The sequence below is a fragment of the Geospiza fortis genome, unplaced genomic scaffold (assembly GCF_000277835.1).
Source record: "Geospiza fortis unplaced genomic scaffold, GeoFor_1.0 scaffold108, whole genome shotgun sequence".
Lineage (NCBI taxonomy): Eukaryota > Metazoa > Chordata > Aves > Passeriformes > Thraupidae > Geospiza > Geospiza fortis.
The window spans coordinates 1,238,517-1,264,405 of record NW_005054439.1 but is presented as its reverse complement, the minus strand read 5'-3'; the positions used below and the strand labels follow the sequence as shown (position 1 = coordinate 1,264,405).

Here is a 25,889-nt window from a genome sequence, read left to right as displayed (position 1 = left end):
CTCATTTGTAAGATCAGACCAGTTTCCCTAGAGCTTTGTCCAGTCAAATAATGAAAAACTTCAAGGACTGAGACATCACAGCCTCAGTGGGTGGGCTATTTAAATGTCTGACTGTCCTCACAGTGGAATTATTTTTTCTCATGTTGACTCTAAATTGATCTAGATTCAAATTATTCAAATAATTTTCAAATATTCTTTTCCTTCTGCCTTGCTCCAAACTGGCTGTCTCCTCTACAGCCTTCAGGAGGCTGCTGTCAGCTCTTTGTCAAGACCATCTCATCTCCAGACTGAAGAAGCCCTGACCCCTCCACTTTTCCTCACAGGGAGTATCTTCCAGTCCTGAGCACCCTGGTCATGCTCCCTGAATTTGCTTCAATTTGTTAATATAATTCTTGTATTCTGTAGCTTGAAGCTGGACACAGTGTTCTAGAACATAACTGACTGTGATATTTTTAAGAAAGAATGCAGTTGCCAAGAATATAAGATCCTTGAATATTTAATAATAAAGTTTATAAATCTGCCTTGTGACAAATGTCATCACAGAAACTCTCTATAGATGGCTTTTTCCAGGCTGCATATAAAGGTACAGGATCATAGCATTCTAGTCCTAATTGTAACTATTTTTGTTTTAAATGTCACAGTATATGCATAATACTGTTGCTTTAGAAAAATTTACAGTAGGACTTGCTTTGTAGACACAACCAAAGGTTTGATAACTCACGATTTCTTTGTTCCCTAATCTAGACAGAAAAGACAGTCTTTGATTTGTATCAGTATCAAAGCCAAGTTCACGGTCATGAATTCTTGATGCCTGTGCTTGGCTTTTGAATCACTGGATTATGCCTAAATTCCTCACTGCATCCATTTAAAACCTGAACATTATTTAATGCCTTGTTAAGGGCACAAAAACATGGGTTACTGCTGAAAATTCCAGGTGTGTTCAGCAGAGCATACTTAAATGCAGCAAAACACATTGAAAGCCAGCTGTCTAGTCTCAGATTCTGCAGAGCTGCCACTTTGGGGGAACTGGAAGGGACATTAAGTCACAGTTTTCAGCTCTTCCTGTTTATCCTTAGTGATAAATTGCTCTGGTATCAGAATGATAATCTATATGAATTAGAATGAAATCTGTTACAAAGTCTAATTTTATCATTCCTTTAGAACCATCTCCTTATAGATACTCATGGTTTCATTCTCAGAAGCTCTTTATCATGTCTGACCCTCTAGGGCTTTGTGGATCATCTTTGGTAGTTGTGTTTAGGGACTGATCCAAGTTATCAGCCTACATCATAATCAAAAAACTCAAGATAAAATTCTCTGAATGATAAATGATAAATTAAGCTTTTTTTCTTCTTTTTAAACTGTTTTATTAAACCTTTCTTCCCCTTTTGCTGCTTCTTACATTTCAGAATAGAGTGTTGCCATTCAGGGAGCAAACGTCTGTCAGAAGGCTACATACGTACATATGTGTGTGTGTATAATTACATATGTGACTGATAATTTTTGGTTTCAAACACGTCTTATTTTAGGATGTGAACACCTTCATAATGATCATGGAGTAATAGTTGATTACAATACATCAGACCCACTGATACGCTGGGATTCCTATGAAAATATGAGCCCTGATGGGGAAGGTGAGTAATTTTGTCACATTAGACCAGGGCAAAACATTTTGCAACAGTTCCAGAGTGTTCGAAAGAAGAAAGGAGACCTTATTTGCTTGAAGCTAAGGCCACTTTACTGATGTGTGAAGTAGATTTCTACCCTTCCCTATTTGGCATTAGTGATTCTAATTTAGGAAAGAAAGCCGTAGTAGTTGAGATTCCTGTAAATACACAGAATGAACTGAGACACAACTGATTGATAGAAGTTACTTGTAAATTTGCCTAGAGACTTCTTCTCTTTGTTCAAAAACTTCTATTTGGAATTCTAATACAGAATTTTAAGAACAACAAAATTATATGGTGAGTTTGTAGCTTTTGGTTACTATGTTATCTGGAGTATTTCAGAACATGCACCAGGCTATTAATAAACAAACAGTAAAGGATGTGCCTATTTTCATATCTTCCTTTGTAAATGTACTTGTTTACAGGTTTTTTAGATTTTTTTTTCTGTAATCAGATGGCAAAAGATGAGAACCTCCAGTACTGCCTTCAGATTCTGACTCCAGTGTGAATGCTCTCCTGATGTTTTGCTTGAGTGAATGCTGTGCTTTTAATGGATGTAGTTTTCATGTAAGGACTCAGAATGTTACACCTGTGGCTGCACATGTCAGTGCACATGCACACCTGACTTCTAACAAGTAAAAACATGAGATAAGGTATTGAATAGATGCCAAAGTTCTTGTTTTTACAACTTGCCTGTTATCAAATGAGAGACACATGAAGCTAGGATACTTAGGTAGCTGCTCTCTAGGTTCAGTTTCAATTGATTTTTATAGTCTGGATTTGGCATTGACCATTTAATGACCACATCAGTGAGGGCAGAAGCTTACTGGGAGCTTGACCTTCTACCACTGCCTCACTCTTGTAATAAGAGTATTTCCTAATGCACAGGAGACTCTAACCTGCAGAAAGCTGGAGAATAGAGATGGTGGAAAGAGAACAATCATTTTATGCAGCAGGTAGACTGCTCCATTGGGAGCCATCAGAGTTGGATGAGACTGTGCAGTGTATTTTAGGAGTAACATCAGAGAGACTGAATCTTGACTGGAGGTGATGTCTTAATTCCTACCCATGATGTTTCAATATCATTTATGATTCCTTTCCCTTCCTCCCTCTGCCATCCTTTCCCCCTTCCTTTGCATATACCTAGCCCTCAACAAGCAATGCATTGATGTCAAATATTTTTTAATTGCTGAGATTGATTAGCTAGATGGGTTTGACGTTCCCATCCTCATGCATTGCATTGTAGGTAACTACAACAATACAGGAAGTTGAAAGCAGAGATAAACATGCAGGCAGCGCTCTGTTGGAAGATACAGAACTGTATGCTGTTCATGTCTTTGATAAGAGTCGGTCAGGGCCCATTTACAAGTACAACTAGCTTGTTTGCCTGCTGTTCAGAAGTCATATGTACTATTTAATAGATTTTTATATCTAATTTGTGTGCAGGGTACTTTTTAAATTACCTGAGATAGACCAGAAATATGATATGATAGCATAGATATTAAGAATTTAATTGTATATCTGCAAAAAAACCCACTTGAGTTTAAGCTAGAAAACATACCACAAGATTAGATGTATATAGTTATTCTTTTCTCAAGTAAATATTTATGAGGCAGACTGTTGCCTTATGATATTCAATAATGGAATTGCAGGCAGAAAAATGTCTCTGCATAGATTGGACAAAAGATCACGAGGAGTACACACACAGGCAACAGATATATTTTTCTCTTAAGGATGGGGTCTTAACACAAGTTTGAGCTTAGTCTGCTGCTTAGGGTAAATATAGTGCAGTTAGGTCATTTTCTGTGTATGATTTATAAACACCAGGACAAGCTTCTCTTTAGGGTTTGTGCAGATATTTAGTATCATGCTTGTGCGTTAAAAAATGTGTATTGCATCCTAGTTTTCTCTAAGGTGAGAGACCACTAAGAGGAGATGCTGATTTCACATCCAGAATGTGATCAAAGTCAAAAACCTTAGAATATGAGGCCTTTAGCTGTAATCCTGAAGTCTGAGAGAGAATCTCTTCTGTACTTTAGAAATGTAAAGGTGCAATACATGGCACATTTGAAAGTGCATAACAGTGGTGATATGTTTAAGATGCAAGGAAGTGTCATATATAGAGCACCTTTTTCAGTTCTACTTTACATTAAGTTAAACCCATAGCCTTATGTAGAAGCTGGTCTTCATGGTTTTACTTGTACCTGTTTTCCCACAGGAATTTCAGTGGGAATAGTATGAGATGTTAGTGTGACAGATGATTCTTATATTGCAATTATACACCTTTTTGTTAATTTCAAAAAATGTGAGCCCATGAAATTCCTTACCAAGGTGGTCAGGAAGGCTACAGCAGAGCCTTGTGAACACGAATTGTTTTGTAGGTATACGTGCATGGAATGTGTATTTCCAAGTTGCTATGTTAAAATAGAAATTAGAAGTGAATAAGAGAGTAATATCTCTTTTGAAATGGTACAACTATTTGGCTTTATTACCAAAAGAACAAAGGATGGGAAGACATGATAAAAGAAAAATATACCCAAAGGCTCTTGATTTACTGGCATGATACAGTATTATGGACAAGCAACTGCCTTTTAAATGATCTTGAATCCTTTGCTAATAAGATTGTGTACATAGGTGTTGAATGTAGGCAGGCTGTATTCAGTTTGTTATCTGAACTTAGTTCTTTATCCTTCATTCTTAATATTCTTATGGAATTTTGACAATTGGAAAGCAATAAATTATTTGCATTTCTTCTTATAAATACTGCTTCTTTTCAGATCCCTTGGGAAGTGGTCCTCCATAATAGATGAAAAATTATATTAAGTTCCTAATTTTCAATTTATATCAGATTTCCTCCTCCTTGAGCAAGACATTAGCACAGAGACTTCTGTTACACTGATGTAAAAGTATGCATTTAAGTGTAGTATTTGGAACCTGAAGAATCGGATCTTCCCACTGCCGTGTAGAAGTCTTGCTTTTCCTATGTTTTTGAAATCAGGAAAGACTTTTATGATAGAAAGGAACAGAAATGACTTTTGATCTTTCTGAGTTCTCTTATTTTTTTCTTTAAAGTGTCACTTACCATACAATAAATGCGTATGGATTTACAAAAGGTTGTTCATTTGCTGCAAAATAGCAAGATATCTGTGGCCACACATGTAGTATCTTCCAAAATCTCTCTCAAATATGAAATGACAAATAATAATGAAAAAAGCTCCCCAAACCAGAGGAATTGAGGTAAATGGTAAAGGTTTGATTTGTCTTTTGTTGAGGAATTTATTTTTAGCTCTCAGTGATAATTTCCAGGATTATTACTTGGCATAGTGCATAACCATCAGTTTATATGAAACCTGCCAGTGGATCCTGGTAAAAGCCTGGGCTCTCAAGTGTTCTGAAAATGAAATAAGATTTCAAAAAGATATTGAAATAAAAAGATACTAAAATAATATACATTGCTAAAGAACATAAACTCATTTTAATAGAAAAAGTGAATTATTGGAAGCACAGATGAATGCTACTCTTCCTTTTGCACTGTCTGACTGCTTTATCTCAAGTCTATTCTAAGTATCCTGATAGCAAACTAAAATATTTCTAGAGAGAAAATGCCATTTGTGTGTGTGGCATTCAGTTGCCTGAGATACAGGATTTAATTTTTTTTTTAATAAAGAAAATTGGTAAACCCAAAGTTCATTGTTGGCCAAAATAGTATTTGTTTTGGTTCAACTGAATTAAGTGGATTGGCAACAGAAATGCACATGGTTCTTGTTCAGTGTTCCATTTTAAGACATCTCACTTATTTTAACAACTGCTAAAACCCCCTGCACTCTTTTGTCTTCCAACTCTAGTCTGTGGAAAGAGAAGCACATGTGCATGTTAAAATTGCTTAAAATGACAGATGAAGGACTTTGATTTAGTCTTTACAAAGCAGATACCTAAATTTCTTTCTCAACAAAGCCTTGCTGTTTGTTTCCCAGCAAATTACCTTTGCTTGCTCAGTGGTGCTTGACAATTAGAACAGAAACAGCTCTGGCAAAAAAATGATGTTTTTAATCCAAATAGGGTAGGGCTGAGTGAATCCAAATTCCTGTCTCAGGAGTGTTGCTTTCCAAATTTTCTAGTCTTTTGTGACTGAAATCAACAACAGTCAGTCAAAAATTGACAAATATTTATAAACTGGTTTGCTTCTGCTTTTTTCTTCTCATAAAGGAAACTATCTGGGAAGTGTCTCCATGTATGCAATAAATAACCAACATTTTGGTATGCACCCATGTCAAATGATGAGAGAGGATGTTTGACTTTTACTGAGGTTTTTTTTGTCCTCTTTAACCCAAGGTAAATAGCTATTCAGTAGGGAGGTGCCCTCTTATGTTGTTAAACGCTTGCAAAGGCCCCTTCAAGAATGTAAAACTCAAAAGTTGAGGCAAAACTGCTTCGTTTTGTCACTTTACAGGAATGCAGATGACTACCAAAGAAAATGGCAGCTTTGATGCTATTTCTGATGAGTGAAGCTGAAGAACAAATTCCTAGTGAATAAATGTTAATTTCAGTTTTTAGTCACCAGTTGGATGCAGTATCTTTTGAGGCAAAGAGAAATTTGGTAGAATGTAGGGATAAAAATGTGTCCTCTAACAATTCCCCTCTATTTGACAGTAAAAATAGGGAAGCCTATAGAATATAGACAAATTTACACTATAAAACGCTGCTGGCTTGAAACAGTATCTGAAACATTGTGGAGTGTCTGCTTTTAATTGATTTTTCTTTGAGAAAACGTAATTCTTCTATTTCTTGAAGTTTTGTATGTTCTTTTCTTTAACAGATATAATTTAAATTCGTTTGTCTACTTAATAATGAAGCTGACAAAGAGAAAAAAATTAATATAAGATGGTTTCTTTAGTATGTTAGAAACATTGAATAGAAACATAGGATTACAAGGTTTCATTTCTAAGTGTGCAGCAACAGGCAATTCTCTTTTGCCTTCCTCATTAATACAGCATTAATTTTAACAGTACTGTGGCTTAAATTTTTGTTACCTCAATATTTTAGGGAGTAAATATAATTTCACACAGATGTTTTCAAATTTGTGCTTGATAAACTAAGATTGGTCTGGAATATATTTTCTCTGGGCTTATGCTTTGGGGATTTGGGATTTTTGGTTGTGTTTGACTTTGTTGGGTTTTTTTTGGTTACCAAAAATAAAATTATTATAGTATTTTGCATAGGTCAGATAGGAGCCAACAGTTAAGTGCAGCCAGGGGCCAGACTTTCAAAGGATTTACTCATTCAAAGTTACTTTCTTGTCTCTTTTAGGACTATATAATAAGATACACTGAACACTTCATTGAAAGCCTAGAGTGTTCACTTAAGTGCTGAGCTGAACTCCAGAACTTTGCCTGTCCAGTTCTGTTGAAAAGTAGTTTTTTTCCTTTTACCGAAACATATAACTATGTAGATAAGACAATGTCTGAAGTGAGAAATTATGTGTATTTTACTTAGTGCCCTGAGACAGTGATTTTCTTAGGTACCATTTACCAGTTCTGCTTAGTTTAAACTTAGCTCAGATAAAAAGAGAATCTCCCCCAAAATGCAAAGGGCCAAAGAGGAATAGTTCTACCTTACCTAATATTGAAAGTCTTATGTTTGAAGACAAGAGAGATGAGAACCAGGGTTCCCTAGGCCTGTGATTTTTTTCTGTGAGCTTCCTGCCTCTCACTACCTGTATTTCCATTTCTGGGAACACTTGCCTCCACATCCCTTGGCAATGTTTTTTACAGCACACAAGTTTATCTGAAGCACAGGTTGCACTTGTCTAATACTTCCAAGCTACTGCAGAGTCAATTTTTTGCTTTCAAAAGAAAAAAAATGCATTTTAATGTCCTCCAATTTATTTCTGTCTTGTCTCAGTAATAGGCAGTGTTGTTATCCCAAGGATTTATTCACTAGCCCTTTGTTAAAATCTTTCATTATGCTTCTAAACTCAAAGACCATAGGGTGAAATTTGAGTGGTTTAATAGATGTTAATGTAGTTTATGCGACATTTAAATGTTCTCTGCAGTTCTACTTTTGTAAGACTGTGCAAAAGACCTCTCTCTTCATAACAGCAGATTCAGATAGTAGAAACTAGGAGGAAGGTAACACATGTGACTGTGGCTATGTGGTGGTTTCGATTCAAAAACTGGGCAGAAACAACAATTAAGTGTAGTGGTTTTGGTCTGCTATTCTGAGTTTCCCAGCCAATGCACCGATTAATGTAGTGGGTCTAGTGCTGGCCAATTCACTGGTGCACTCACTAGAATTATTTACTCATCTTCTGCTGTGAGATAAGGATTAGGAGGAGGGCAAAACAGGCTCAAGACTTTATTAAAAACTTTATTAACAGAAGTAAAAGAAAAAATAATTGTAAGAAATAAGAATAATACAAAAAATATAATAAGAAAATCAGAATAAACCTTCTGTTCAGAACACTTCTCTTCCTCCCACGCCTTCTTTTCTTTCTTTTACATTTACTGACAATGTAAAGAGACAAAACCTAGGACTTGCAGTCAGTTTACCACCTGTAAAACAGTCTTTTTTCAGTTCTCTTAGGAAGAGGAGTCTCTCTTACCATGCTATGGAGACTTCTCCACACGAAACAGTTCTCTTGTGGCTTTAAAGTCACAGCAAATCAGCAGGTGCCTGGAAATCTGCAATCGTGAAGTCCCTCCCACATTTTTGAAGTTTTTTCTCATAACTACCACCATGGGTCATTTCACCTTGTTGGGATACTATTTTAAGGATGAGCTGTTTTAGTATAGAAATACAAGTTCTCTTCCTTTATCTCTGGGAATGGTGGTTTTCTTCTTTCATCCCTGGGGCAAAGTTTCTGATCTCTCTCTGTTCAAGCTTCTCTTTGGATTACAGTTACTGCAACATCTGCTTATTTCAACACTGGTGCTTCTGCTCATGGCTGTAGTTAGAATGCTACAGCCCCCCAATGCATTCTATGAATTACAGGGAAAAAATAAAGTCTGATATATCAATTATATCTCCACCATAGCCTTAGCAGAGAATTTCAGTCCAAGACTAAGGCATCTCCTCAATCTCCTCCCATCTAGAATTTGACTCAGTCTTCACTGACCTCAGTGTCCCATGTTGTTTTCTTTACATGTCTTCACCCTTTCCTTTTCCTGATTTGGGAGAGAATTGGTATTTGTAGGTTTGTTTATTCTGAAGCTTTATCAATTGAAACAGTTTTTATAGAGTTCTGCAGTGTTGAAAGGTTAATCTTGTACAGGCTCCGCAATCAAGGAAGTGCTGTGTCTCTCGCTGCTGACCACATGGTCTTTGCTGGCACTATGCAAGCCATGCTGGCTGATGGTGCCACCCTGTGACTTTTCTTCAAGTGGGCCACTGGAAAAACTGCTGCCGCTGCTTTTGTCCTTCTGTCCACAGCATAGCTAGGCTAAAATCAGCTAAGCAAACAAAGTTAATTGTGAGCCATGTCGAGACAGCTGCAGCTGTGTGACATTGCCCCAGTCGTGCTGATTTTGGCCGTGCAGTCCCAGCCACATGGCCACTCCTGGCCTCGAGGCTGCCCCCTGTGCCGGCTGCGGGGCCACTCCCAGTGCTGATCCCAGCCATCTGGTTGCTCCTGGTGTTGGGGTGGCCCCTGGTAGTATGGACTGATGGGCTCTGCTGGGAAGGGGCCTGGTCCTGCTGGGAAGGGGCCTGGTCCTGCTGGCCCTGGCCACCCCGCTGGGATGGGGCCTGGCAGACTTTCCAGGAAGGGGCCAGCCTGGACAGTTACCTGTTCAAAGGCTGGAAGCAAGAGAGCTTTTCTCAGGCTTTGTTTGGTTCTGAATGTGTTTTTCCACAGAGGAGCACTCAGCTATTTTAAGTGGTTTAACCAGCTCTTTTAAGTGGTTTAACCAGCTATTTTAGGTGGTTTAACCAGGTGTCTTCAAAACTAGCCCACTGACTGATTCTGCCAGGTCCCCATAGAGAACCAACCCCGCAGCCCGTGGACTCCCACCCCAACTAAAAACCAAACAATCTACCACAACAGACTAGCATTAACTAGCATTAGAGGCCATGTAACACTGCTTTTTCAACCAAGTCTATATTTGCCCAGCTTATATGGTTTTTTTAGTAGGTTTGTCTTTATCTTTTATCATGTGCCTGTTTCTTAGTCATGTCAGCTTCAATCTATGGTTGTTAATGTTGTTAATTTAAACACTGATGTCCAAATCAATATCTCTTCCCATGTACAGATACAACAGAAAAAGTCGCTTCACCCAATCTTACAACCTGTTTAATGGACAAGGTTGAATAAAGAGTTGCAAGAGGTGATGCCTTCAGATTTTAGCCTTCTTATTTTTCAAATCCTGTACTGCATTAGTGCATAACTCTAACCTCCATATAAAGTGTTAGCTACTGTCTACATGTTTTAGTCAGACAAAACAATTCCTCTAGGCCTGAAACTCAATGACACCCTACAGCCTCAGGCCTCAAAAAGTATAAAGAAAAGTGAATTGAGGGGAGAGCAAACTGGGGGGGAATATGACTTCATTACCTGAAGCTTGGAGGATTAACCTCTGATATGTAAATAGACCAAACTTATATCTGTCTGAAAAACTCATGACCATTGTTCATTTTGGGTGTAGCCCTTTGGGGAGGCTTCACTTGCCCTTAATATACCTGAAGGCCCTTTATTAAATGTATCCGCTTTTATTCTTTGAACTTTGTCTGGCCTGTGTTTCTAGGTAAGCTTGAAAAAGGCATCAGAGGCAAGCCTCTGCCACAGGAGTATTCCTTCCCTGCACCTGCTTCCTGGACAACTCTTCCTCCTTCTTTTGAAAGCAATAGGGCATCCCACCTGTTTAGCTTCATTAGACAAGGAAAAATAACTTTCTTGATGTTATAGGTATTGGATATATTTTAACACTGTACTTGCTTGAGAGTAAAATTAGCATGGTAGCATCAGAGATTAAAAGTATAAGGAAGAAACACTCCAAAATGTCTTAGTACAAATCAGGATTTGATTATTTCCTAAGACCAGGAGGAGCAATTAAATCCCCACTCTGTGTCCGCACCAAGGTATGCATACACTAAACTACCTTATGCGTCATATATATGTGAGTGTTTACTCTAGTAAACAAAGGAAATGTGAATAGATGGCATTATCAGTCATGATACCATTTGTACATTATGTAAGAAGTTATAGAATCATTGCATGTGCATGAATGAACTTGAATTAAGATACCAAATTAATAACCAAGTTATGAATGTCAAATGACAAATCTCTGGGAAGACTTACAGAACAAGAGACAGGTTTTTTTAGGCCACCATGAAACAATAGCAATCCTTTTTCTGGTGAATCCTGAAGTAATCATATTGTTCTGATTGAGAGTAATTTCTGCCCTTTTGCTGGTCTTTTAACGTTATGTACCTTTCCTTTTTTGGCTAGACTTCTTTCCAGTGACTCTCTTGGTCCTGCTTGGTGGTTTCAGCTGGCCACTGTAACACTCCTTTTATAGGATAATGATTTTGTGATGTTCACACTTTTCTCCCCATAGGCAAGTTTGTTCTGTTGATTATAAAGCTTGTTCAAAATGTGTTCTTTTGTTATGAAGGTGCTTTGGTCAGGAAGGCTTGATTCTATGACAAGTAGGTTTTTTTGAAGGAGGGCTCTTTCAGCAAATTTATCATGCTGAGATTTATTTGGACTATCCTGTAACTGTCTGTGACAGTGTCTGGGACACTGGTTAATTAAACAATATGTGTAAAGTTTCTACCATTGAATACTCACGGAAGAACTGAGGACTTTTCCTGGAAAGGTTTCTGCAGGAAGCATCTTCTACAAATACTGATATGTAGAAAAGTTTTTTATTTCCTTGCATGTGTTTCCAAGATGGTGTTAGTACATGAACAACCACCTCAAATATGTGGATTTTTTCCTTGACTTTGGAAAAGACCATAATAAAAGACTCACCCTTTTGAGTCCCATAGTTTTAGGTTTTAATGTCTGGATTTTGAAGAGGTGCCTGTTATGTTCAGTAGTCTGTACAGAGTAAAGCTTAATACTCTGTAAGTGTTTTCTTAGCACTATGGACCACAGACACTTCTGACAGTAAATTGTGGTTAAATAAATTCCTCCAAACCAGGAGATTAAAATTTTTTAAGTGACAGAAGAATTTTAGCTGTACACATAATATTAATAGCCTTTAGTGCAGTTACCTCTAGTGCTTTGCTTGTTTTTTGTAAGGGAAGCATTACTAGAGATAGTACAATTTGTTATCATGTATTGATCCCAGAAAGCGATCCAATGTTATCCAAATTGATCCCTGGACACCTCTATCCCTGCTCCAGCAGTTTCACTTAAGTGTTAAATATTAATCTGTGATTCCTTTTGTTTAAGGCTTAAGTTCTTTTCAAAGATTTCCCTGGACATCAGAAAGCTTTGGATCAGACTGCTAAGCAAGAGGAAAGTGAGAGATGGGGTAGACTGCAGGTCTACCTTCATATTTATCATACCTGCTCTAGATTCTGCATTCAAACATGGGCAGAATCCAAATGCTGAAGAAGAGCACTAGTTCAAACTCCTTCCAGACTGAATAGATGGAGGCAACTTTCAGTAATCAGAGGGAAATTTTTTTTGTCAGAACCCAATCCTATTTCTTACTGCTGACATGCTCTCTCCAGCTGTGGAAGTAAAAGTTGCATTACTACATCCCTTTTTCATTGTTTACATTTTCTCTGTTCTTGGAGTTCCAGGTAGAAGGGTCTGTACAGCTTCTGAGATGGCCCAGAGCAGTGAACTCTCTCTCAAGTGGTATGGCTAGATAATGTTTTTCTCTGTCTTGTTTGAACCTTGAAGCATGTTGCCTAAACTGTTACCCTTTTAAGGAACTCGCTAAACTTCTAAAATTCATCTAAAGTTTTCTGTGTCAGTATATTCCATGAGCTCCTTTCAGTAAATACGCATAAACTATTCTTTGTATGAAGAACTTTTGTTCTTAAGTCATTTAGGTACAGTATAAGTTTTCCACTAAATATACGATTTGTTATGTTAGTGTATGCTTATGTTGAATGTGTGTAGACCATCTTCAAACTTTTTTTTACAAGAAATAAATACTATAATTATTATCATATAATGTCACCATTGAGTCAGAGATGACGCATAGTCGGATCAGAAGGCAAAAAAGCCTCATTTATTTCATCCTCTCTTCTTTTATAGCTTAGTTCACTACAGATGGACCTGACTGGTCATTTAATCAATACATTTCATATGATTGGCTAATTAACAAGACACGCATTTGTAAACAATCTTATGAGAAAAATAGCAGAACAGATTATTAGAAAAACACCATCTGCAGGTTGTTTTTAATATTTGGTGATCATTGTTTATCACCAGCTCCCTAAAGCTTCCCAGGCCAATTCTGGGAAAACTTATTTAGCTTTCTCTCTCTCTGACCAGACTGTCACATCCACAATATAAGGTTACCCCATATTGCTTGTACTTTTCCTCTAATCCTTGAAAATAAATGACAAGTCCCAGTGCAAAATCCTTTAAGTTCAATTAGTGAGTTAGAAAATTAAGAGCTCTGCTAAACATATGTGTACCTGAGCTTCCTTTTTTGATATGTGTACTTGTTTAGAAACACCTAAAGATGAATTTATTGTGCCATGGAGTGATGGAGCAATTTTATTACAAATGGCAATACTCTGGAACTACATGTTCCATATATAAAGAAAGGAATAAATTCATTATGTTGACCTTTTGGACAGCCACTTTAAGCCTTTCAGTGTGGTTCTGTACAGTTTTCCGCAACCATGTAGAGCCATCAGTGTTTTTCTGCTGCTTTATATTTGATGACCATAACTAATTTTTGCTGAAAGACTAGCAGTGTAGTAAGAAAAATGCCATGACTCATGGTGTGTGTGCTGTTTCAGCTGTTTGAAAGAAAAATGATGGATTCTGAACATCAGCATTTGGAGTATGCACTTGCAAATTATTGAAGTGTTCCTGAAGATGAGCTTTGTTTTTGATAGGAACAAACGGAGATAGTTTCATGTAGTTTAGTGACTTTGAAATACCCTTAAACTTTACTTAGTGTTTTGTTCTTGTGGCAGCATTTCTGTACTGTGATGTTACATTGTTCTTTTGCTGGTTATCCAAGCACAAGGTACTTCAAGTTGAGTCTTTGCTTAAAATAGCTGAAAAAATTTTGCAGAAGTAGAATGAAAATGACACAGTAGCTTCTGTATATTGGGCGACAGTTGTAAATGTATCAGTCTATTCTTTGTACTTCGGATTGTGGAACAAGTATTATTTTCTGTTGATCCCAGGTGGGCAAAAGTGGGATGATAAATTACAGTAGTATTCTAAGGATGAGCCTAAGGATGACTCTGCCCATGTTCCATACGGGCTGAACAGCAGCTAGCCTCTGGTCTAGAAACTTGTACTTTGTGAAGCAGTTTTTTCTTGCTCCAGTGTAGTTGTAAAAACATTAAAGTACAAATGTGATCCTTTTGACTGGCAAAATTCATCTTAACCTTTGCACAGATAAATGTTCTGTTGGGTCTTAGACGTCCTCTTTTCTGCTTCTCAAGATTCAAGGTTTAAGGACTTCATGTGATCCTGTGTGTTCTGTTTGTTAGCATTTTACTAACAACAATCCCAGGTGTTTTCCTTTCAGAGTGTTTGTTCACATTTTGGTTTTGTGATAACACGCCTTGTTTTCTTCAGCCTCCTTTATTTTTCTGTTATACTCAGGGACTTGAGAAACTTAGCAAACCAAATAATTTCCTGATGACCTAAGTACTGCTCTTTCATGTTGGAAAACTCATTTTGTTTAAAATGAAATGCATGTATGAATATCAGGTTTGCTTGGATTAGGTTAAGGAAAAAAGTGATAGATGACTTCATACCTTCTTCCTTCTTTTCTAGTTAAATTCTGTTACCATCAAATAATATTTTTCTAAAAGCTCTTTAAAAACTTATTAAAGGATTGCCAGATTAATGTTTATGAATCAGAAATTGATCTCACACTCTTGAACCAATTTATGTAATCAGGACCTACTTACCTACTTTTTATGTCACAGTTTGGGAGTTGCACTAAATGCAGTTCTGGGTCTCCAGATTGCAGAAAGCACTACAACTGGACAATGCCAGGTTCTAAGATGACACGGATTCACAATCCATATATTTTTCCCCAAATTTTTAATCAGTACATTGTGATTGGTTCATTTGCATGACCCTTTTCTGCCACTTTGCACCAGTCCAGGTATCATCTATACTTGCAACAGTTCACATAAAAATTTTGAAGAGGAGTATCTTGTAGCCTTGCTTACAAAGTTTAAATCTATATCTGGAGTGGATCAGACTGGTGAACCCAGTAATCCAATTGACCTCAGATGTGGAAATGTGCACACAGACAGAAGTACCCAGTACTGAAAAAGGTGATGCATCCCAGGAGGCCTGGTACTGATAACTGGGGAAACAAAATTGGTTGAGTGGTATGGTTAGAGAACATCTTTCTAAACACATCCATGGATAGGTTTAAGTAGTGGTTGTACCAAAGTATGCTTGTGATGGAGCAGCAGCAAGAGCACCATATTGTTCTATATCTCGAACAATAAAATTTGAGCAGCATGGTGACCTGTCTGAATGAATCTGTCTCAGGTAAACTTATCCATAGAGTAAGTTAATTTATGGAGTGATGCTATTATGTTGTCTGTGTTTCTTCTCATAATCTAGGTAGGTGCAGGTGTCAGTGTTGAGCCTCAGCCTGCATTCAAGCATGCTTAGTGTTAATGGTCCAAAATCACTGGCATGTACATGCAGTTCAAGCTTATGAAGGAGCAGAAGTATTGTAGCAGCGAGCCCCTGAACAGGGAATAATTACATTGACTCCATGATTGCAGAAGGCTGACCAATTTCATTATTATACCATACCATACCGTACCACCCATTGCCCTTGCAGACAGTCTGATACAGACAGATCCAATTGGTCCATCAATCCAAACACCATGACCAGTGTCCAGTTAAGAAATCACCCTTTGGTAAACAAATCTCTGTAACACATTCACATGTGCACAACAAAAGGTGCAGTAAGTGAAGATAAGAATTGTTTCTCATTCTTTTCTCTGAGCTTTCTTACAGCTTCTCAGGAAAATCCTGGGAGATCGTGTCTCACTCTCTGTTCAGAGGATATGTGATTACCACACAAAAGAGGCCTGTAATTGAAGCAAGGAGAACAATTGGGATTTTTTCGTCACAGAAGACCAAAATGCAGTGAGATTAAAACTAAATTTGCATCTTAAGTGAGACTCATCAGTTTGCATTAGGAGTTTTTAATATACTTCTCTGTTTCTTTTCATATCTTTGAGGCAAATGTGGGAGGTTTCAAATTTAACAGCAATTCTGTATCATTCCAAAGGATCATCCCAGTTCTCTGGTTTTGGAAAAGTACTGCCAGTATAGCGTGTGTTGTGTGCTTTGTGTCTTTTATCAGAGTTCTGACTTGTTTCATGTGCAACCATTTACTGATTTGCAAGAACAGCAACACTTGAACCAAAAAGTGTGTACTTTCTGAATTAGCTTTGAACTTAATTTTTAACTCCTACATAAACAATGAACAGGTAGATGTATTTTGGGGATGCAAGAACCACTTTTATCCTTTGTTCAACTGACAAGTCATTCAAGTGCTGACAGTCCCTGCAATAGACAATGAACATTGTCCAGGACACAGCTGTCTGGTAGCGATGTATTTGTACATTTGGAATTACATTTAGAGTAGAAGTTTGTGGACTGCTCTGTGGTGAGATATAGCTGTTAGTAAAGGAGGAACTAACAGCTTCACTTCCCCTAGTTTGAAGTGATTCATTCCAGAGATGGAGAAAGTAAAGCCTTCTGGGATCTGGGAGCTTGAGAGCAGCAGCAGCTAGATAAAAATAAGTGTTACTGCTACAGAAAGCAGAAAGCTTTTCTTGCCTGAGAATTCTGGCAATACACAAATTTTTGAAGATGTGGATGAGTGTCTAGCCTGATTGGTCAGTGCAGGAGAAGAACTTTTTCTAGCAGCTGTTTATTTTGGGAAGAATTATGTCAGTGATCTAGAAACTGAAATTCACTCAGCTTTGTTTGGATATTGAAACAGAATGTGAAAAGAACCACTGTAAGGGAATAGCTTGTAGACGGAATTACCTTTGCAGCCAAGTTTTTTCCACTCCTCCTTTGTTGCAGTAGTTCAGATTTCATTGAACATGATTGCGTCCTCTGGCTCCTCCCTTGTGTTTACATTTTCATTTGCTTTTTCTGGCTGATAGAAGTCTCACGATTCTTTAGCAAGACTGCTTACCTCCAGGAGCAGAAACAGTGGCTGCAGCTCAAACAGCAGGAGTAGAGACATTTCTGGCCTTTTTAAGCTTGGGGGTTTGCCCTAACTTTGATTTTCCTATGTGCAGAGTTTTGCTTAGAGAATATTAGTTGATGTAAATATGCCACTGATTGACTATTGCAGAAAATTCCTGGTCATGCCTAGTAAAGATGTAAGTGGCTTTGTTGTGGTTCCAAGAGCTGGAAATACAAACCACATGTATTTCTCTATGGATTTTGTAGGAGGTACAGAGGGAGAGCTTGTAAGGAATGAAGGCCTGTCTTTGTTAGAGAGAGAGAAAGGAAAAGACAAGCACACATAAAATAATTTAACTTCAAAAGAATGCCGCTCAGGACTTGTCCGGGTTTGCCTGAAGGTAAAAATATTTATTTATGAGGTTGATAAAAGATAATACAGATCTTCTATAATGTTTCTTGCTGCAACATGAACAAGGGTACAGTTTGAAAAAATCTGTGTATTTGCAATCATCTTCTTTTTGTTCAGGTGGACTGGATCAGAACAGCTCTTGCTGAATTTGTGGTGTATGAGTTTACCTAGCTGGCTTTCATTTGTTATGTTTTCTCAAGTGATGAATGGACAGCGGATAGCTGTGGGAACAAGTCAAAAGGCTTAGAGACTGAAATATTTTTAATTCACAAGCCTGCCTTTGGATATTTGGATTTCAAGAAGAGAAGTGCCAGGAAAACACAGGCTTAGAAGGATGTCACTAAATTTGGTATGTGTTAGTATTTTAGGTCATAATTTTTAAATAAGGTACTCTTTGTGTATCAGGTAGAGGAGTGTAAATACACTCATAACCTTTGCTCTAAGATTTTCAGTTAGGAGAATCAGTTAGTGTGTGTGTGTAATTCAGATTCAGCATGAGAATGTTATTGGGCTTCAGCCTGGGCAGTTCAGAGAGCTGGAACAGCTCCTGGGAAGAGTGGTCAGGTTGAAAGAAAGTGGGCCCCTTTAGTTAATTAAATTCCAGCATTTCTTAGGTCACCTCTGTTGCAATCTTGGTTTTTGACAGCTATGTTACTGTGCATTTTAAAGTGTTGCTTCCTTGGAAAAATGGTAGCAGGGATTGAGTCATGCATGGAGATCAGATATTGAATTTATAAGGCCTCTGCAGTGCTAATCATTACTTAGCAAGGTGTAAAGAATGAAATTTTGCACTGCTATTATGTTTTCTCATTTTCTTTTTTCAAAACTGTTGCCTGCCTATATGCATAGCTTTACTTTTTCAATTAAGTTGGGTATCACCCTTTTTGGCAAACACATGGATGAAGACCAGGGTAAAGCGAAATCTAAACGTCTTAGTGCAAAGGTATTCTGAAATTGCGTTTAAGAAAAAGGTAGAATATGAAATAAAGATGTTATATAATAGAAGAACGACTAGAAACCCTTGTATTTTGTAAGTTTGTAGTATTTGAATAGTTCATTTGTCCTAGTTTTATGAATAAACAAACCATATATGTATATAGCTTTTATATATTTATGGTTGTATATATTTATAGTTTTTATATATATAGTTTATAGTTTAATAAGACCAAGTTCAAGGTGCTGCATCTGGGTTGGGACATCCCCCAGTATCAATACAAATTAGGTGATGAACAGATCAAGAACACCCTGCTGAGAAGGACTTGGGAGTGCTAGTGGTTGAGAGGCTGGACACAACTCAGCAACATGCTCTGGCAGCCCAGAAAAGCCATGTGTCCTGGGCTGTATCAAAAGCAGTGTTGGCAGCAGTGTGAGGGAGGTAATTCACCCCCTCCACTCTGGCGAGAACCACATGCAGTGCTTCATACACCTATGGGGGGTCCCCACCACAGGAAGCAAGACCAGCGGAGGCCACCAAGTTGTCTGGAAGGATGGATGGTTTTCCTTATCCCCTGTGAGGAAAGGCTGAGAGAACTGGGTTTGTTCAGTCTGGAAATGAGAAAGGAAAAAAGGGGTGACCTAACTGCAGCCTTCCAGTACCTGAAGGGAGCCCACAAGAAAAATGGAGGGAGATTATTTACAAGAGCATGTAGTGACAGGACCGTCTTTAAACTGAAAGAGGAGAGAATTAGATGAGATATAAAGAATAAGTAGAGGGTGGAGAGACAACTGGAACAAGCAGCACAGAAAAATTGTGGATGCCCCATCCCTGGAAGTGCTCAAGGCCAAGTTGGATGGGGCTTTGAGCAACCTGGTCAAGTGAAAGGTGTCCCTGCCCATGGCAGGGGGGTTTGAATTAGATGATGTTTAGTCATCCCTTGCAACCCAAACTGTTTTATGATATCTTCTATGATGATAGTTAAATTTAAAAACTTGAAATTAATCTAAGAATGTTTTCCTTCAGCTGTGCAAATTAGAAAATAATTTTGATATTTGCAATACACATTTTATTTTCATAATTAGAACCTGCAAGTTTAAATATTCAGACTCCTCAGGAACAGCTGGATTTTTGTTCAGCTATGAGTTTCATTCCTTCTTATCTGTTTATAATGCACAGTGGTATTTTTTTTGGTTCCTAAAAAGGCAGCTATCTATTAGAGCAAATTGTCTAGTTGCAAATAAATTATTTTGACCCACAATCAGGCTTGTTTTCTTGTGAAGTCTAATAATATTGTATTAATAGTTAAATTTAGAGCCAAAAATCAGCAGGTCCCAAACTCTAATGTTTCACATTTCATTTGTAGACACATAATATGGCTCCTCAAGTTCTAGCGTAAATATCAAAAGTCATGTCTGTCAGGCTCGCCATCGTACTTATGATCAGTGAGACTTCTGTTTGGGAAGCCATTATTTCCAGAAATTGCTTTAGGGATTGTGAGAAACGACTGCTCACTTTAAAATTTCAAAGGTTTATTAAACCTCAACAACACAACAAAGAACTGAATAAGGAAAAAGGGACAGCACTGGGAGTCTAGCTGACTGCCAGGGGCTCATCCACAAAATGGCTGCGCTGCCTTTTATACCCCTGGTGGTGCATCAGGCAACCCTGGCCCCGCCCAAAGTCTGCCACAACTGTTCTTTGCTATCCATTGGTGGAAACCTTCTTGCAACTTCCTTGGAGGCGAGGTGTTCCCCATTCCCAACTGCCTCATGCAAGGGACATATGTGCAAGGGATATATATGCAAGGGACAAATGTGCACGGTCTCCCTCCACATGTCCCTTACAACCCTGACAACCAAGGCTGCCCAGTGGCAGTAATACAGTGGAGGGGAAAGGGGACTATGGGGAGAATAGAAGGTGTCCAAACAACAAACTACAATAACATAACCATACATCAACAAAACTTCTATTAACGTGCACACAATATTCATCCTTTAATTGTGAGAGCCAATCGTCATATTATCCATCTATAACAGGATTTTTGAAACTTGGTAGTGAACCAGACTTTCAGTAGTGATGTTCTTTTTCCTAAAATGGTGTCCCAGCATCAATGTGGGGTGACCCAGCCCTGGGACTAGCTCAGGCTTTGTGCTGCTGACAGAGTTTGCAACATTTACTCGAAAACAGTTTCTGATTGTGAAATTCAGTTTTTTGAGTTGTTATTTTTGTGAGCCCAGAAAAATCTACCTGAAACAACCTCTGAGGAAGTGAAGCCTCTGCCTTGAGCAAAAGCCACCAGGGAGAAGAGAACCTGGCTTGGGTGCTTCAGCTTTGTAAAGAAACCTGGGCAACCTCTGGCACTGTTTCCAGACACAGAACTGGGTCTTAAGGAGACAATTACAATCTTGGGCACAGATAGATATGGTATATAATAAAATTTTGGTTACCCAGGAGAGATAGCTTTTAAGTAAGTTTAAAAGCTATTTATTTCTTAAAGTTATTTATTTCTTAAAGTTATTATTATTTATTATTTATTTATTAAAGTTGTTTATTTTTAAAAGCTTTTTAACTTACTTAAAAGCTATCTGAGAATTCTAAAGTAGTTAAGGCTAAGGCTAAATTAGGGATACTAACAGATAAATGCAGCACTTAATTTTCTGTTTGTGGGTTTTGCTTTTGTTTGTTTGTTTGGGGTTTTTATTTTGTTTGTTTGTTTGTTTTTCTAAGTGAAATATTTAGTAAGCTGTACTTGTGTCACTTCTTCAGAGTAGAAGCTGTACAATTTACAGCTGGAAGATCCTCAAATATTTGGGGTTGCCTAGCATTCCTAGCAAGATGCAGAATAATGTAGGAATCTATAAAGTTAGAGGGTTTCAGGTTTGTGGTAAAACAGACAGGCCTCAGTGCAGCAGAGCTATGGATATTGCTGATGCATCTTGTTAAGCTGTAGTGAAGACGTGAGGAATAGAACAATAGAGCTATGTATTAGTTTCTATAGCAAGGTTGAAATTATGAATAGGGTTTTATGCTTTGTCTTCTTATAAATGAACAAGCAAGTATTGTTTTAACCCCAGCTACATGTGTTTATGTTGATTGGATAGAATCACTGTCAATATGCTTTCTCTCTGTGTAATTGGTTAAGATGAGTATTTGGTGACTTGTAACAAGTGAGTTTCTTTGGCTTGCTGCCTAGATGCGAACTGTCAGGATCTTTGCATAGGCAAAACTATGTATTATAAAGATTCTGGAAAATAAACGGTTCCGACACATCCATCAGTAGTCCCGTCCCGTTCGTGCTTGTATATAAACTGCCGGCGCAAATAAATTTGATAATTTTGTACTAGTGGAAGAAGTACTGGACAGGGTTATCTCTGAATCTTACAGAGTGCACATGCGCAAGACCCTTGGGTCAGTAGCCCACTGTCAGTGTGTTTGTCTTTTTGTCTGTACTTCTGCCACTATGCTTGTATGGTAATGTATGATGGTACTGGAAGGGCTAAGAGAGGGAGATACACAAAGGTTTTCTGTTACTTCCATGGCTGTACTTGAGAATTTGACAGGTTTTTTGTACTTACCATTTCTGCAAGGAGAACCAAATCTGCATGCTGGAATGTTTGATCTTGTGTGAGGTATTGTATTTGGTCTGGCTGAGCTGGAGTTAATTGTCCTTTGGGAGCCCTCACAGTGCTGTGCTTTTGCATTGGTAGCTGGAAAAGTGTTGATAATATACCAGTGTTTTGTCTGCTGCTGAGCAGCACTGGCACACCATCAGCACTGTCTCTTTTAACAATTTAACATCCCCTCCTCCCATCAAGTGGGCTGAGAGTGGGCAATACCCTGGAAGGAGACCCAACTAGGTAAAAACAGCTGACCCAAGTTAACCAAAGGGAAATTCCATACCATATGATGTCAGCTCAGATATAAAAGCTGCAACAAGGAAGAGGAATGGGGGTATTTGTTATTTTGCTATGTCTGCCTTTTGGAGCAACCGCTTTGTGTGGAAGTCCTGCTTTCTGGGAAGTGGCTGAACATTACTCTCTGCTGGATGGTAGAGATCACTTTTCCCCCCTTTGCTTATGCACGCAAACTTTCGTTTTTTTCTTGCTTTAATAAACTGCCTTATCTCAAACTTTTCCACCTTATTTTTCTCTCTGGTTCCCTGGGAAGGGAAGTTGATAAAGTGGCTTGGTTGGCACCTGGCATGAGAGCCAAGGTCAACCCACTACAGTATTTAGTCTGACTAGCATTTTTAAGGCATAGAGCCTAGTTTTGAGTAACAGAACAGTCAGACAAGAAGACTTTATAATTTGAATTACTACATTACTATGTACTAGTTCTGTATTTACTTCACTGCATTCCAGTTCAGACCTGTTTTCAAGTCTGTGTTTTGTCAGGATATACAACTATTCCAAACAAAGTGGGGTTTTTTATTGTTTTCTAGTTTTTTAACTCAAAACCAAGCATACAGTAAAAAAACCCCACCAAGTAGTTACTCCTAGTTCTGTTTTTGCTTTTTTGGTTTTTTTTTGTTTGTTGGGTTTTATTTTGGTTTTTGTTGTTGTTGTTGTTGTTGTTGTTTTTTAATCCTGCAATTTATTGTGGTAACTCTATCAAAATACTTCACATGAAACACCAAGTATGCCTCTTAGCCCTAGAAGATTGTGGGAGCTTATGAGAAATCACAGCATGAAAGAGCCTGAGAAACTGTCTGTTGGCTGTATTTTTGATAAATCTTCTTTCAAAAATATTGTTTTTAAGTATTGTATACAGACATTCAGCCTCATGCATAGCAGCCCTTTTCAACAAGGAATTTACACTTGATCCACAGAGAAATTTTACAGCAAGAGGAGTTATTTTCCTTTTTGCTCAGTTTGATAACTTTTTCTGAAAAGGAGTATTTTGGTGTTTTGCATGTGCTGTTTTTAAAACCAACATCAGACAAATAATAGTTCCTAGACCCTATAAAGTAAAAGATTGTCCTTTACTTTAGCTGAAATCTATTAAAACTATCGTATAACCTTTAGTAGGTAAGTATTTTAACTGATGGAACTTTGTCAGTGGTTTGTCCCCAAAACTTTTTCCAACCAGACCACTTTTCTTGCCATTATAAAGACAAATGAATTAATTATAATTTTGAGTACAATTTCTGCATAATGCTTTTTCTAAATGGGTATTGCCTAGAAAAGTTTCCTAGTTTGGAAGTTCATGATCATGATGCCATTTTACATATATTTTGAAAATGTGTGGTAGAGTTGATGTTGAAATGCATTGGGCTCTCCATGGGGCTTTTGATTCTGGAACTACAACAGATGTAGTTGATGGTAACCTTTGAGAAAAGTCTGCCTGTTCCTAAATTGTAATGGTTTAATTTACTTAATCTCAAACCATTCTCAGACTATGAGTACGAAAAGTTTTTCAGAAATATCTGCTTAATATAAATATTCTAGTAAATGAATGTTAAGTCATTTTAAAGTGGAACTACTCACTTTACTTTCTCGGCTTTACAGACACTAGACATATTTATTCCTAAAACTTTCCTTGAGAAATAGAATTGTGCTCGTTTTCAGCACTGGATAAAAATTCAGTAGCCATATTTTAACCTCATGTTGGTCTAACCTGTGTGATGTGTTAGGTGTGATGTGTTAGATGGGAGTAAGGCAAATATAGTTACTTCTATGGAGGCTGCCACTTAAGTTCATTAGTCCTTCTTTGAAACAAAAACATGACATGCATACCAGATCCTCCATATATGTAGAAATGTCATGCTTTTAACATTTACTTGTGCCTTCTTTTGTGAAGAGGCTTTATGTATATTCCAAGGACTGCAGCTCTGATTAAAAACTTGTCTTTTCCTTGCATCACCAAGAAAAAGAGAAAATTATTCTTTGTAGTATAGTCAGACCATCAAGTAAAAATGGACTAAGTGTATATATATATATATATACATAAGGCAAGTATTGCTGGTAGGTTTCTACCATTCTTGCTCTGAATGGAATGCACAGTAGATACTCTCAAATTTCTATTACTGTAATGGGGGATTCTTTAAATTAGTATGAAGAGTTTGTGGGGCCATAATCATGCACTCAAAACAGAATAAAAAGAGAGCATTTTATTTGATCTTGAGCTACAAATGGCATATTGTATTTCCATCAAGAAAAGTCTTTTGAAATTAAAGAAGATAATGTCATTGGTCATTGGTATGTGCTGTAGTTACAGAGTTGATTTAGTTTTGCAGAAACAATACCATTAGTGTTAACAATACTTATGGCATGACACTAGTCAAAGCCCTTATATAATGCCTTGTCCTTATCTCTCCTTTTCCTTTTTACTTGTATCTCCACAGTACTGCATACCCAAGGTCCCATTGATGGCAGTCTGTATGCAAAAGTGAGAAAGAAGAGCTCTTCAGACGGCAACATCCCTGGTGTTGCTCAGGGTGTTCATGTTACAGGCAGTCCTGATCATAGTGATCATACCCTGTCTGTCAGTAGTGATTCTGGACGCTCCACAGCTTCCATCAGAACAGACAAGTCTGAGGAACGCCTTGTCCCAGGATGGGGTCTGAGCCCACAAGAGAAGGCAGAACTGGACCTGCTACTTAGTGGCTTTGGTCTAGAGGATTCTGTCAGCACTGCCAAGGATATGACTGATGCTCAAAACAAGTACAGTGCTACTCACCACATAGTGCCAGCTGACATTCACATGAATGAAGTCACCAAAATGAAGGACAGGGAGACTGATATTCTGGATGATGAAATGCCTAATCATGACCTTCACAATGTGGACAGCATTGGGACGTTGTCTTCCTCAGAAGGGCAGCATTCCACCCACCTAGGGAACTTCAGTTGCCACAAGAGCAGTCAAAACTCACTTCTTTCAGATGGCTTTGGAAGTAATGCTGGGGAAGAGCATCACAATGCTTTTGCTGCAGACCTGGGAATTGGTGTGGATTCTGTCTTTGAGAGGTCATTTGGAAGCACTGAGCCAAAGTCAACTGAACAATTGCAACAGAATCCTTCTATGTCATCCCATCCCCAAGCCTATGGCCCAAGTAACTACTCTACTCAGACCTGGGTACGCCAGCAGCAGATGGTCACTGCTCACCAATATGGTTTTGCCCCAGAGAATGAAATTAGGGTTGGCATTCATAACACTGTGGAGAACTTGGGCGGTGTCCAGAGACAGTCACAAGTCCCAGATGCTCCAACACGTAGCTCCAGCAGCAGAGATGCTGTGCAGAGAGGGCTAGGAAGCATGCTGGGTGCTGCAGAAGCTGAAGAACATGAAAGTGCTGACAATTTTAAGTCAAGGTCAATGCCTCAGAGGAACACAAATGGCCTGGATCTAGGACAAAATGCTGGGCACTTGCCAGCTTCTCCAACTTTGGATATTGATCAGTCCATTGAACAATTGAACAGGCTGATCTTGGAGTTAGACCCTACATTTGAACCTATCCCAACCCACATTAACACTCTCACCAGTGACAGAGATCAAGTAAATTACTTCATCAGCCTTGATGCACACATGGAAGAGCTTAACAGT

At 38.1% G+C, this 25,889-nt stretch overlaps 1 protein-coding gene across 1 annotated transcript in view; it reads left to right on the top strand.

The window, feature by feature from the left end:
- TNS3 (tensin 3) overlaps positions 1-25,889 on the top strand; it is a 131,717-nt gene that overhangs the window by 51,659 nt on the left and 54,169 nt on the right. The window contains exons 14-15 of the mRNA XM_031062176.1: positions 1,530-1,634; positions 24,691-25,887. Of these exons, the coding sequence (XP_030918036.1) occupies positions 1,530-1,634; positions 24,691-25,887 (1,302 nt within the window). The remainder of the gene's footprint in view (positions 1-1,529; positions 1,635-24,690; positions 25,888-25,889) is intronic.